General features: G+C 50.5%; 1 protein-coding gene across 4 annotated transcripts; it reads right to left on the bottom strand.

Moving 5' to 3' along the window:
* Nucleotides 1-2,962: 2,962 nt before the first annotated feature.
* STAC3 (SH3 and cysteine rich domain 3) lies at nucleotides 2,963-13,761 on the bottom strand. 4 transcript variants are annotated; one of them, XM_006171902.2, is made up of 12 exons: nucleotides 13,742-13,755; nucleotides 12,952-13,018; nucleotides 12,424-12,691; nucleotides 11,258-11,355; nucleotides 10,978-11,050; nucleotides 9,469-9,566; nucleotides 4,588-4,654; nucleotides 4,354-4,403; nucleotides 3,995-4,080; nucleotides 3,805-3,856; nucleotides 3,584-3,721; nucleotides 2,963-3,409 (listed from the first exon to the last, which is right to left on the bottom strand). In XM_006171902.2, exons 2-12 carry the CDS (start codon nucleotides 13,015-13,017, stop codon nucleotides 3,311-3,313), a joined length of 1,095 nt encoding a protein of 364 aa, XP_006171964.1. In that variant the 5' UTR covers nucleotide 13,018; nucleotides 13,742-13,755; the 3' UTR covers nucleotides 2,963-3,310. The 4 variants fall into 4 exon arrangements, with proteins under 4 accessions (XP_006171964.1, XP_006171965.1, XP_014441092.1 ...); XM_006171903.2 differs by lacking the exon at nucleotides 12,952-13,018 and having other exon boundaries at nucleotides 13,742-13,761; XM_014585606.2 differs by lacking the exon at nucleotides 13,742-13,755 and having other exon boundaries at nucleotides 12,424-13,722.

Genomic DNA, 13,761 nt, shown 5'->3' with positions numbered 1-13,761 from the left:
GCGCGCGCGCGCGCGCGCGCGCACACACACACACACACACACCCGTGCGTCACCCTGTCATTCGGATACACGCCGCCGCCGTGCGGCTCACACCCAGGCACACGCCCACGCACTGTCACTGAGACACACACACCTGCAGGTGGAGACGCCAGGGCAACACACACTCACCAGTGGCTCTTCCCGATTTCCACACACGAACAGTCCTGGAGGCAGAGACACGCAAAAATGCACACGAAGCACACCCAGGCATGAAGAGTGCACAAACACGTAGACATGCCCAAACACATATGCACACCCGGACAGCTTGAGACCCTGGGGACTGAGACAGAATTCATGGAGATGGGGGGCAGGAAGTGGATAAACCTGACACAGATACCCTCAAAGGTGCAGACTTGGACATACTCCTGGGCCTTAGAGGGACACACCTCACATTCCCGGACAGAAAGACATGGGTAGACGCCCTAATTGCCAGGGAGCATAGGGAGACCCTGGCGACTTCACCCCCACCCAGAGGCTCACGCCTGCCCACGCACATGCAGGAGCTGCCATCTGTGCTCTGCGGGGGCAGTGTGGCACAGAGGTCGCCAGGGTCTCCGGAGCAGGCCTCGTTAGCCTACGTTAGGCGAGCTGTGTAATTAGGTCTTGGTGACAGGAGGCGCCTGGGGCTGTGGACTGGAGGCCTGTGAGCCTCCGCTTAACTGCCTACAAGCTTCAGTCCCGGCTCCCAGGGCGGGGACGAGGATGCCGCCCGCCCTTGCGCAGGAGACCCAGTGGCCCCACCTGCCCCAACTGAAGCAGCTGCGGGAGGAGAAGCCATAGGGCGACGGCTGGTGCGCTGGGAGATTCCCCAGGATTCCCAACGGGGCCGTGAGGTGGGTCTTGTAGAGCCATTCTGTACCCCACCTCATTCTGGAGCTGCCTCATCTTTCCACTTCTAGAGGTCCCCCCTCCTTTTTTTCCTAGAGGCCCTTTCAATGCAGTGGGCAGTGGGCAGTGGAGACGGATGGGATGCAGGTTGTGTCCTGGATCCCAGTACTCAGGTCCTTCCTCCGACCTGTTTTCAATGCAGTCTGCTCTTGGCCCAGACTTATGACCTTTGCGGCGCCCGGCAGCATCATCCATCACCCAGGCGGCCGCATGCGAGACTGGGGGGTACTGGGGGCTCCACAGGGCCAATGTCACGTCTGCGGCCCCCTCCCCTCTTGGGAGCTGCTCCTCAGCCCGCGGGCCAGGGCTAGCAGGGCGAGTACTGAGGGCCGGATCACAGGGCTCGAGCTCCATGCCAGGTCTTGTGTTCCCCACCCCTGGAACCCCTCCTTTGAGCACCCCTCCTTCGAGCTCAGCACAGTCTGTCTCTCTGCTCTTCCCACCCCCCCTTCTCTCGGGCCCTTTGCTTAATTTCCTATTAACTGCTGAGAAATCCAATTAAACCGCCGCTCTAATTAGGGACAGCTGCCGACTCGGTGAGACGAGGGAGGGGGCGCCCCCCGAGTGTAGGGGGAAAACAGCCGCTCTCTCTGCTCCTCAGCACCCCCACACCAGCACCGCCGCCCAATGAGCCAGTAAATTGGTTTTACTTCAGAATTGGGGGGGGCCCTCTCGAGGATCTGAGAGGGAGATAGAGTTTTGAGGTCCTCAGATCAGACCGTTTGATGAAAAGAGGCGACCCGAGCCCTGAGCCCTCGCCGTCCTTCCCCTCACAGGTTCGTGGTAGGCAGACCCCCAGAACCCCAGAGGGATGGGGGCAAAAGGCTTGATTTGTGTGTGATTGGGTGTGTGTAGGCCAGTGAGCTGCTCTTACTTACTTCTGCCCAGTTGTGATTAAAGGGGGCTTCCTGAGTCTTCCTGTATGACCCCACCACTGCACCCCAAGCGTCCTAGACTGTCAAGGGCAAAAGGAACAGGAAATCAAACCCGGTTCCGCAGCGAGTCTTTTCCGGTGCTTCCCTACCCCCACCACACCTCGGCCTTCTGGAAGGAAGGGGGGGCGCCCGTCCCGGGCCCTCCTCTTTCCCAGCCCAGCTGAGCCTCTGCCCTCCCCCAGCCAGCAGCAGATGGTGCCCGGGCTCCCGCTGCCAACCTTGCTAGGCGGTGCCAACCTCAGTCCTGGCAGACAACGGGCAGAGGAGAAGAGAAGCTCCTGGCTGGCCAGGCTAACCCTCCCCCACCAGTCATCAAACTCAAGACCCTCCGCCTGCCCCACTCCAGCAACCATCCCAGGCTGCCTCTCACTGGTCCGCTCCCAGATCCCCAAACTCCGAGTATCCTTCTGCTCCCTTCCCCACGCCTTCCGCTCCTCGCCACCTGCCGCCCTGACCGGGGCCGGCGTATTTGCATATTTGCATATGCAAATAACATATTTGCATACGAAACACCGCAGGGGGGTCTCTGCAAGAACCGGTTAGCTGTCGGCCCGCGTCCTCTCACTGGGTACCTGTCGGAAAAGGGCTGGGGCAGGGGCCGTGCAGGAGGGGTTAGGCCCCCGGCCTCACTAGCTCGGTTCCCGGAGGACTCAAGGAAGTGTTGCCATGGAGACGGCACGCACCGCATCCCCCTCCCAGGCCTAGGGTCTTGGGCTTAGTGTCTCTGGTTCTCTCCCCTTACCTCGACAACCCCCTCCCCATCCTTCGCTCTCCAATTGAGATCTTGCATCGCCCCCTAGCGGCCTAGCTAGGCGCTGAGCCAGGTTCCAAAATGCAAGAGGCTGCCCGCGGCTAAACCGCCCAGAGCTAGGGGAACCTACCGACGGTGACAGCTCCCAGCTGCCCCAGCAAGGGGCCGCGACTCCAGATCGACTTTCTTTTTCACTGACAACGGAGGCCTCGCCTGGCGCATGCACCTGTCTCTCCACCTTCTTCATCTGGACTCAGCCCAGATGAGTCTCAGGTTATCCAACGGCAGTGAAGTGGGATAGCGCTGCACAGTCCCTCTCCTCGACCCCCAGTTAAAGAACAAACTTTTCTAACTTTTGTCAAAACTTTAATAAATTCGCAACATTCGACAGTTCGCCTACCCTCCTCCCCTCCGCGCTTCCCAGTGGAGACGCGTTTTTCCCCAGCTCTCACAAGCTGGGCCCCAGAGGTTGCGGGTGCGGGATGCTCTGGGCACCAGGCATTTCAGGCTCTAGGCCAGGGGAGGGGGTGGGAACCAGCCCCTTCTCAGAAGCCCCGTCACGAACTGGCGGGCCTGCCCACCCCTATCCCACTCAGCGGTCCAGTTGCTTTTGCCTTTTCCTTCCCAACCTCCCCTGGGCCTGCCCAGAAGGGGGGTTGGGTGTTTGGGTGTCTCCAGCTTGCAGACACCGGCACGCCTAAATCTCCTCCAGGAAGTCGGTGGGGAACAGCCCCACCTTGCGGCCTGTGTAGACCTTGACGTAGCCGCCAGCTTCATCTCCTTTTTGCACCACGATCTAGCGATCAAAGGATTAAAGAGTAGAAGAATCAAGGGAAGAGCTAGCAGAGGAGAGCAGGGGAGTTCCGGGTTACAGAGGCTCAGCCGAGTCTCTCACGGGGTAAGCTCTCCCAGGAGTATAGTTTGCTGAGGAGCATTCAGGGCTGGGACTGGATTGGGGCACCAGGGTTACCTGGTCCTTCTTGAGTGTGATCTGCCCTATCTCACGGTTCCCCACGAAGGATCTCGTTACGCGGTGCACACGTTCTCCAGCCCGGACTCGAATGATGAAGTTTGGAGGGAAAAATCCGACCTTCTCCCCGATTTTCCCCTAGGATAATAGTGGGGAGCTCTCTCAATTTGAGGTTCTAGACTCAACCCATATCCCACCCTAGCCCCAGCTGCTTCCCTTACCCGCCACCACTCCTCATTGGAGTCATCAATGACCGTGATCTTCTCTCCTGGCCTGGGAGAGGATGGAGGGGCTTCACATACCATGTCTCTGGCTGTGCCACCCCACCCAGTCTCCCCTTCTCCTTTCCCACAGGGAGCCAATCTCCCCCTCCATTTCCGAGTACCACCCTCTCCTCTGAAGGCCTCTCACGGGAAATCCAGATCATCCTTCTCCAGGGCTTTGAACCGATAGAGCGCCACAAAATAATGAGACTGCTGGAATCCAGGCTGCTTGTGCTGTGGGTGAAAGGGGTTGATGAATCTCAGGGTTCCCCTGCCTAACATTGTGGGGCAGGAGCCCAAGGCTGGGGCGTTCTCCAGAGACACTGCGTTCTAACTCTTCCCTCTTCCGGGTCCCTGAACTGAGAGTTGAGTGTGTGTGTGTCTGTGTGTGTATGGAAAGGGCAGTTCAAGGATGATGAGAACCCAAGTGTGAGCTGCTGCTGAGGCTGTGAGTAGTGTCAGACTTGGGTGGGGTCTGGAGTGCTTTCCGAGAGAAAAGATTCTTACTTTGTCATCAGGTGTCTTCTTCTCAGCCTTCTTATCCCCTGTAGGGTTTCCTGGGATGGGAAACACAAACAAACTGTCTCTGGCTCCCTGAAGGCAGCCTTTCCTCTCTTACCCCTACACTGAGGGGCCTCTTTTATCTCCACATCTGGCCTGCCCTTTGTCCCTTCACTTCCCTTGCCACAGCTGAGCCCTGACCCTGCTCCATCTCTGCGGATGGAGACAGATGATACTCACCATCCTGTGGTTTGCCTTCCTCTGGTCTGGCTGATTCTGGCTCCTCCTCCATCATGGCTGCTAGAGGCTGGAGAGGATACCCAAGTTAGGGAGATGTCTTGAGAACCCAAGCTGCCCTAGCTCTCTAGTCAGACCAGAGAACTCTAGAATCACTGGATCTCAGGGTTGAAAGTAGCCTTGGAGGAAGTATCTAGTCCAACCACACGCCTCTGAAACATCCTGGTAGGTGGCTCTCCCACATTATGTTTGAATGCGGCTAATGACAGAGCGCGTACTACTTACATAGTAACTAACCCCTTGCAATCTGGGGGCAATTCCCTACATAAAGCCTATGTAAGTCTCCTTGTAAATTTTAGTTATTTGCCCTGATTTGTCTCTGGAGCAGTAAGTATAGAACATATATGGCCCCTTTGAATAGTTGAGAACAGATCATTTGTCCTTCCTGGCTGTTCTTCTCTAATCATTTCAGTCTCTTCAAATCGCCTTCATGATCCAGACTCCAGGTCCTTCACAATAAGATACTCCAGTATGAGGGCCAGTACATAGCATAGTGGTCATTTATTTTTTTGAGAGGTTTTTGCTATAGGGCTCGTGTGCTCGCCAGAAAGATAGAGAGACAGAGAGACAGAATGCGAGAAATCATCCCTCCAGGGGGGATGGCCACACCGCAATCCCTTTCCTCCATTCTTCTCTCGGGATCTTGGGCACGCATGTACATGTACCCAGCGTGAGCTTAGCCACCGGGTCCAGGACTCAAACCATGTTCAACTACATGGTAGTCCAGTGACATAGCCATTATGCCAACTGCTGGTCCCACATGGCATAGCAGTTATGTTGCTGGACTCCTACATGGTCAACCGTGGTTCCAGTCCTGGACCCGGTGGCTTGAAAATCACACTGGGTTGGGACCAGCAGTTGGCATAATGGCTATGTCACTGGACTACCATGTAGTTGAACATGGTTTGAGTCCTGGACCCAGTGGCTTAAACACATGTCAGGTGCATGTGCGTGTGTGCCCAAGATCCCAAGAGAAGAATGGAGGAGAAGGGATTGTGGCGTGGCCATTCACCCGGAGGATGATTTCTTGCTTTCTATCTCTCTGTCTCTCTGTCTTTCTGGTGAGTGCACACACCCTATAGCAAAAACCTCTCAAAAAACAAAACAAAACAAAACAAAAACAAACAGAAAATCACACTGGGTATGGTGCCAAAGATCCCAGGAAGAGAATGGAGGAGAAGGGATTGCACCCCTGGGGAAGAAATTAAACGGGGGGGGGGTGATTTCTCACTTTCTCCCTCATTGTGTCTGAGTGCACACGCCTTAAGGCAAAAACCTCTAAAAAAAATACTCCAATGTGGTTCTGCCCCTGTAGCCTTGTGGTTAAGGGAGCCAGATCCCAAATGGCTGACTGGGATTTGAATTCCATCCTAGTTTAAATTCTGGCCCTGGTGGCTTGAAAAACATGCTAGGTGTATGTGCCCCAAATCCTGACAAAATGGAGAAATGAAGAAAGGATTGTGGAATAACCATGCCTGCCTGCCCCATTGAGGGGTGGAAGGTGCCATCTCCATGTTTGTTTCTGGTGAGCGCACATGCCCTCTGGCAATGAAAAAAACTTCAATGTGTAAGAAAAAAATGGGCAGCAGTTTTCATAATTCCCTTAAGAGAATAGACCCTCTCTTTCCCACTATATAAGACGGCAGGTGAAAAAGCTGTGAAGCAGAACACTAAGGAGAAGAAATCTGAAGCCAAGAAGGCTGATGCCAGTAGTAAGATTAAAAGGCTAAAAAGCCCAAGAAGGGGAAACCCCATTGCAGCCGAAACCCGGTTCCAGTCCGGGCATTGGCCAATACTCCCAGTCTGCCGTGTATTCCAGGAAGGCCACGTATAAAAGAAAATACTTGGCCACTAAATCCAGGATTGAAGAGAAAAAGGAGAAGTTTCTTGCCACTGTCAGAACCAGCTTGTGGTGACAAGAATGGTGGTACCTGGTGGCTAAACTTCACAAAATGCCTAGGTATTATCCCACTGAACATGTGCCTTGAAAGCTGTTGAGCCATGGCAAAAATCCTTCAGTCAGCACGTGAGAAAGCTGCGAGCTAGCATCACTCCTGGGACCATTCTGATCATCCTCACTGGGTGCAGGCAAGGAAGTGATTTTCCTGAAGCAGCTGAGCAGTGGCTTCCTACTTATGACTGGGTCTCTGGTCCTTAATTGAGTTGCACTATGTAGAACATACCAGAAATTTATCATTGCCACCTCTATGAAAATTGATATTAGCAAAGTAAAAATCTCCAAAACGCCTTACCGATACTTACTTCAAGAAAAAGAAGCTGCTAGGGGGCCACCAGGTGGCATGGTGGTGGGGGTACTCGACACTCCCATGTGGCTGACCAGGGTTCAAGTCCCAAACCTGTGGCTTGCTTTCTCACTTCTCTCTTTCTGTGTGTCTCTCTGGTCAAGTTAAAATTAAAATGAATGAATAAATAAAATTATAAAAAGAAAAAGAAGTTCTGGAAGCCCAGACACTGGGAAGGTGAAATCTTCGACACAGAGAAGGAGAAATTCGAGATTACAGAGCAGTGCAAGGTTGACCAGAAAGCTGTGGACTCGCAAATTTTATCAAAAATCAAAGCTGTTCCTCAGTTCTAGGACTGCCTGTGGTCCGCGTTTGCCCTAACAAATGGAGTTTATCCTCACAAATTGGTGTTCTAAATTTCTCAACAAGAACCTAATTAAATAACTGATCATAAAAGAAAAAAAAAAAAGAGAGAGAGAGAGAGAATAGACCCCAAAAAGTGCAAGCTTTTCTGGAAGCAGTGAAATCACACTTATAGTGCTTAATAATTCATAGTTCACTCCACATAAATCCCTAATCTGTGACTACCCTCCATATCAACCACTTTGAGGTCAGATTTCTAGTTCTGTTTCTGTGCAGTTTTTTGTTTGCTTGTTTGTTTTGGTCTAAGAGCAGATATGTACATTTACCCTTACAAGATTTTTAAAAAAATTATTTCCTTTTTATTATTTATCATTATTGTTATTTTTTCATTATTGTTATTTTAAAATTTTATCAGAGTGAGACAGAGAGAGAGAGAGAGAGAGAAACACAAAGCAAACCCCCAGGCCCAGGACTTGAACCATGGTCAGCCATGTGAGAGTCCAGGACCTTTAGCCACCACGCCACCTGCCAGCCCCCCTTACAAGATTTTAAATATTAGTTTTGGCCCTTTTGTTTAGTCTGTAAGATTTTTTTCCTTTTTTTTTTTTAGTTTCTACTATTGGCCTGTGCACTCACTAGAGGGGGAGAGGGGGAGGGGAGGAGAGAGAGAGAGATAGAGAAAGAGAGAAAGAGAGAAATCCCCCCTCCCCCCCAGAAGGGACAGCCACACCGCAATTCTTTCTCTTCCACTCTCCTCTTGGGATTTAGGGCATCACACACATGTACCCAGCATGATTTTCAAGTCACGAGTCTGGGACTTGACCCATGCAGCCAGGCATATAGAATCCAGCCACCTTAACTTCCACACCGCCTTCTAGCCCTAAGTTTTTTTATTTTTTTAGATTTTTGTCTTGGGGCACATGCACTATCTGGGGGGAGGGGGGAGAGGACAGAGACAGAGAGAGAGACAGTGGGAAAGTGAGAAATCATCCCTCATGGTGGATGGCCATGCCACAATCCCTTCTTGAAATTCCATTCTCCTCCCGGGATCTTGGGCATGCACGCACACGCACCTGACATGAGTTTCAAGCCACTAGGTCCAAGATTCAAACCGCAGTCAGTCATGTGGAAATCCGGTGACATAACCACTATGCCATCTACTGGCCCCACCCTAAGGGTTTTGAATGTATTACTCAGTATATTTGTTTTCCCACAAACTTAATGAATTTATCACTTATATCTTCATTTGAGTCAGTGAGAAAGTCTTTAAGTGAAGATTATGGACTAAATCAAGTTTACAAGGCATTAGAAATCTCCCTCAAGCTGGACAATCCCTAAAAGACCAGGACACTTTGAGTACAACTGATTTTAGGAGTCATTATCTGCTAACTATTATCCCTATTATCCCACCTTAGTGTCCAAAAGATACAAGGACACCCTTGTATCTAACAAGGTATCTGTTGAAGGGAATGCAAGTCTACTTTACCAACCTAGTAACCCTACTACAAAAGGAAAACAAGGTCACTCCTGGCCAGTATTTTGTGCCTCAGTTTCATCATCTGAAAGATGATTGGGTCAGACAATATTTTCTTCAAGAACCATTGCATGGTTCTGGAACTTTTTGATTACTTGGCATGACAAGTTCTCTTCCCCAAATCCAAAAGCACAGTAATGCCAAGGTGCAGGGCCTAGTCTTCGGATAGCTGTGGTGGTTAATCATAAAATTTCAGAAGGGAGCTGAACATCATAGACGTTAACCTGAATCCATGGGGAGCTGTAATAGGTCCAGATATCCTCTAAAAATGCATGCAAGACTTTATTTATTTTATTATTATTTTGTTTTTTTGAGAGGTTTTTGCTATAGGGTGCGTGCGCTCACCAGAAAGACAGAGAGAAACAGAGAGACAGCAAGCGAGAAATCCCCCCCTCCGGGGGATGGCCATGCCACAATTCCTTCTCCTCCATTCTCCTCTCAGGATCTTGGGCATGCACGCACATGCGCCGGGCATGAGTTTAAGTCACTGGGTCCAAGACTCAAACCACGGTCGCTACATGGGAGTCCAGCAACATAGCCATTACACTAACTGCTGGTCCCTATCTTTTGGGTTTTGTACAATTTTAGGGGGAAAAGGACTCACAAACCTGACAACTTTCTAAAGTGGGAAAATAACCGGCCCCATGTTTAGAAAGGAACACAGTGGAGAGGTATGGGGCTCACATTTTTCTTATCTGCCTGTCCCTTCTTCCGTTCCTTGTTTGCCATGATCACCCCAGTGCGCAGGGTTTCAAACACAGGGTCATTGCGGTTGGCAGCAGCTAGTGGAATGGAGGAGAAAGAAGTTATTACCTGGGAGGCAGGGACGGCTTGGAGGGAAGATCTCTAAAGGCAGGGGGAAGTGGAACTGGGTAGATAGATACTTATGCGGGGGCATGTCCTCTGGCCTGTTGGAGAGCTAAGGCAGCATGGGTTCTCAAGACAGGGTCTCTCTAACTTTGATGCCCCCTCTAGCCTCTAGCAGCCATGATGGAAGAGCTAGAATTAGGGGGCAGGGAGAATTAGGGAAGGAACAGTTGGGTAGTACATAGGTTAAAGAGCTCTAAAGGCATCACTGGAAATATAATGTGACAGAAGAAAACATTTCCAGTACTTCTTCCAGGCAGAGCAGTATATGATGTTGGAGAGACAACTTTGGTAAATTGCTTGGGAGCTGAGGCATGCTAGGAATCGTTAATTCTCCTTCTAAGGAGAGCAGTCCCTTAACTGCTGACTTTTGTTCTGCTGAGTGGCATGTGCAAGTTGGTGTGCTACCACCAGTGAGTTCTTCTTTTCACTCAGGCTCCTCACAGCGTTCAGCCTCTCTTCCAAATAAATGTTGAACAAACTGTCAATGAATATGCTTCTAAGAGTTGCCAAATTATGAACCTGCTCAGGCTGCCCACAGCTCTAGGTCTGGCCTTGCATCTTATATGATTCTGTAACAAGGATGGGAACAGTCTAGAATCCTTATTCTTGCTTAGAAATAGTACAGCCCTGCCCCCCCCCCCCCATTTTTTGGTACTTGCTTGAGACAAAGAACGAGAGACAGTCAAAGTGATAAAGTAGGGTGATGGCCACATTACAATTCCTTCTTCATTTTTCTCTTGGGACTTTGGGCAGACAGACCCACCCACCAGTGTGTTTTTCGAGCTGCCCGATCTGGGACACAACCGTGCAGCCAGCCATGCGGGATCCAGCTGCCTTAATCACCAAGCCACAAACTGGACCTGTAGAGCACTGCTTCTGAAGCTAACAGATGAAGGCTGAAGTCTTGGCTATACTTCTTGCTGGCTGGATGTAACCTTAGCTAAATCTTATTTCCTTCAGCTATAAAACAGAAATATTGACTGCATCTAAAGTGACTATAAAAATATTAGGTTGAGGAGCTGGCGGATGGCATGGTGGTTAAGGGCGCTAGACTCCCACATGGCCGACCATGGTTTAAGTCCTGGACCTGGTGGCTTGTTTTCTCATTTTCCCTTTCCCTCTCTCATTTTGTTCCTCTCTGGGCAAATTAAAATAAATAATAAGCAAATAAAGTTAAATAAAATAATTCTTAAAAAAAATCAGGTTGAGGTAGAACCATGGGAACAGAATGTTTCTGTTAAGAACTTGGCTTCCAAAGCTTGAGGTGATAGGGAGCTATTTCTAGTCTTGCCCATTCCCTCAGGTCCCACACAAGGCACTTACAGGGATCTTTGACAGAAGCGTACTGCTGGTCACTGTAGAGTGGGGAGCTATAGGCCCGATGGAAACCTGGGGGCTATAGGATGGGATGGGAGGAAGTATTAGATGGAGTAACATAGGGTCCAGGAGCCCATCTTTCCCACGAGTACTCATCCCCTCTGAGTGAGAGTTGGGTTGAGAAAGAAAAACCAGAAAAATGGGATGACTTGAGAAGGGACAGCAAGGGGGTGTCTAGCAACATGTCCCCTCCCTTCTATTTTCTTGCTCCCCAGAGCCTACTCACGATTTTGCCGAAGCACCTCTGCATCTCCACATAGGACTGACAGTGTTCATGGATGTTGGTTTTGCAGTTCTTACAGCGCAGCCCAAATTTGTTGTTGACTTGGAAGGAGGGGAGACATTTGCATAAGGTTCACAGTGGCTACTCTAGCTCTTAGGTTCCTTTTTCTGTCTGGAACCCTACATTCCCAATCACTGCCAGCATTTTTTTTTTTTTTGGAGAGGTTTTCGCTATAGGGCGCGTGCGCTCGCCAGAGACAGACAGACAGAAAGCGAGGAATCACCCCCCGGGGGGGAAGGTCACACCACAATCCCTTCTCCTTCATTCTCCTCTCGGGATCTTGGGCACGCACGCACCCGCGCCCGGCTTGAGTTTTAAGCCACTGGGTGCAGGACGCAAACCGCGGTTGACTAGGTGGGAGTCCAGCGACATAGCCATTATGCTAACTACTGGTTCCCTCTGCCAGTATTTTTGTAATGTTTTTAAAAGTTTATTTATTGTATAAGAGAGGCACCCTTAACAAGGTTCTCACATCACGATACACCCAGTCTCAGCCAACCCAGATCACCAGCACATGTGCACCACTGGTATGCAGGGAGGTTCTCAGACTTGAACCCATGACCTTTCTCACATGGGTCATTGCAATACTGCTGTGCCACCTGGCCCCTAGTAGTGCTTTTTAAGCCCCCCCCCCAAATTTCTAAAATTATTTAATAATTTGATGAGAGAGAGAGAGAGAAAGTGAGAAAGCAAGTCACCAGGTCCAGGACTCGAACCGTGGCCAACCATGTGGGAGTGTCCAGTGCCCTAACCACCATGCCATCTGCTGGTCCCCAAGCCAAAAAAAATTTTTTTTGAGAGAGATTTTTGATATAGAGCACATACACTCACGGGAGAGACACAGACAGAAAGCAAGAAACAGACCTCCAGGGGAATGGCCATGTCTGGTCTTTATCCTCCCTTCTCCTCTTGGGATTTTGGACATGAATGCACAAGTATCCGGCCTGAGTTTTTTAAGCCGCTGAGTCTGGGACTCACACTGTGGTTGACTATGTAGGAGTCCAACAACTTAGCTATTACGCCATTTGCTGGCCCCTAAACCAAATCTTGCCATCGCCCTCTGCTACAAACATTTCTCTCCTAAACCATCTCCCCACTTTATGACTCACGCACAATCATCCGGGCACAGACATCACAGAACTTTGGCTTCTTGAAGAAATGATCTTTAAACTTGTGGGGCTTATCGTTGACAAGCTTAGGAGGCTCTGGGGGCGGCTCCTCCTCCTCTTCCTCCTCCTCCTCTTCTTCCTCATAGATGTAGTAGATAGGCCCACCCCCAGCTCCCACTGCCTCCCCATTGGCCTGGGGCTCTGGGAGCAGCTCCATCTCCTTTGTCTCTGTAGACCCCTTCCCGAATAACTGCTTCAGCCTCTGTAGCTGAGGGAGGAGTGAAGGAAACCCAGTGTTAAAAGGGTTGTCATGGTGTCTAGAGTAGAAGGGGCTAATACTAGCTGGACAATTTTCTAGCATGAGGCAGGGAACACACCCCAGGATTAGGGGTACTGGGGCTGCAGATGTTGGCTATGACTCTAATAAAAAATGAGCCACACAGTGAGATCAATCCAAGCACTTTTCTTCAGGGGCAGTAATGGCTTTCCAGTGCCCCCCACAAGCAGCACTCAGAAGCTCAGACTTACCCCACTTTGCCGAGTCTCTGCTGGGAAGGAGGGCTTAGGGGACTCCAGCACCTCCTTTTCTGTCATCCTGCAAGATGTTGGACCCCACTATGAAATCTAATCCCTGCCATTCTTCCCTCTCTTCTTCCTGTCCCTCCAAGTAGGGGCAGTCATTGAAGGGGAGGCTTTAGAACAGAGTTGGTTAAACAGATCTTTTGAAGGGCTTATGAACAAAGATTCCATGGAGGTCCAGAAAAAAGCCCAGGAGACTGATGAACTTCCCCACCAGTTCCTCAAACCCATACCCATCCTTCTACCCTGAGGGGCTAGCCCAGAGTTTACAGCTCCTAAGCAGTGCTCAAGGCAGCACGGTTCAGATTTTCCTGTGAATATGGCGTTCCTCCTGGGAATCTGTGGGCAGTAGAGATGTGACCCCCTCTTCAGGTGGTATAATGTGTCCCACCACGTGTGTGCCTGGGAGAAGTGGGCTGGATGTCCATCTCCCAACTTCCCCAACTTTCCTGAGTGCTAAGAGCCAGTGCACACTTCTGTTCCAGCGTGCCCCAGGCCCCAGCTATTTTAAGTTTTCAGGGTAACATGAACCTTCCTTTCCCTTACTACTCCATTCCCTTAACCCCACCCCCCCTCTCACTCACCCTCCAATCCTAGCTTATCCTGGTATAGAATAATTTCATTCCTAAAACCCCAGTAACTCATAGACAAGACAAGAAATGAAGAAACTGAATAGACCAGAGATTGGGGAAGCTGGGTGAGCAGCTCTGGAAATGAAAAGAGGAGGAAGACAACTTACGTTTGGGATTCCCTAAGTCA

This window comes from Tupaia chinensis, unplaced genomic scaffold (genome assembly GCF_000334495.1).
Source record: "Tupaia chinensis unplaced genomic scaffold, TupChi_1.0 Scaffold150006_1, whole genome shotgun sequence".
Taxonomy (NCBI): domain Eukaryota; kingdom Metazoa; phylum Chordata; class Mammalia; order Scandentia; family Tupaiidae; genus Tupaia; species Tupaia belangeri.
The sequence above is the reverse complement of the archived record's forward strand: the minus strand, read 5'-3'. Positions and strand labels throughout refer to the sequence as shown.

Coding starts and splice junctions, on each gene's coding strand:
- STAC3 (XM_014585606.2), bottom strand. CDS start 12,784: ATGCTAGAAAATTGTCCAGCTAGTATTAGCCCCTTCTACTCTAGACAC. Junction 4,081..4,353: donor AGAAGACACCTGATGACAAA/GTAAGAATCTTT, acceptor TTTCACCCACAG/CACAAGCAGCCTGGATTCCA. Junction 3,857..3,994: donor AAGGATGATCTGGATTTCCC/GTGAGAGGCCTT, acceptor ATCCTCTCCCAG/GCCAGGAGAGAAGATCACGG.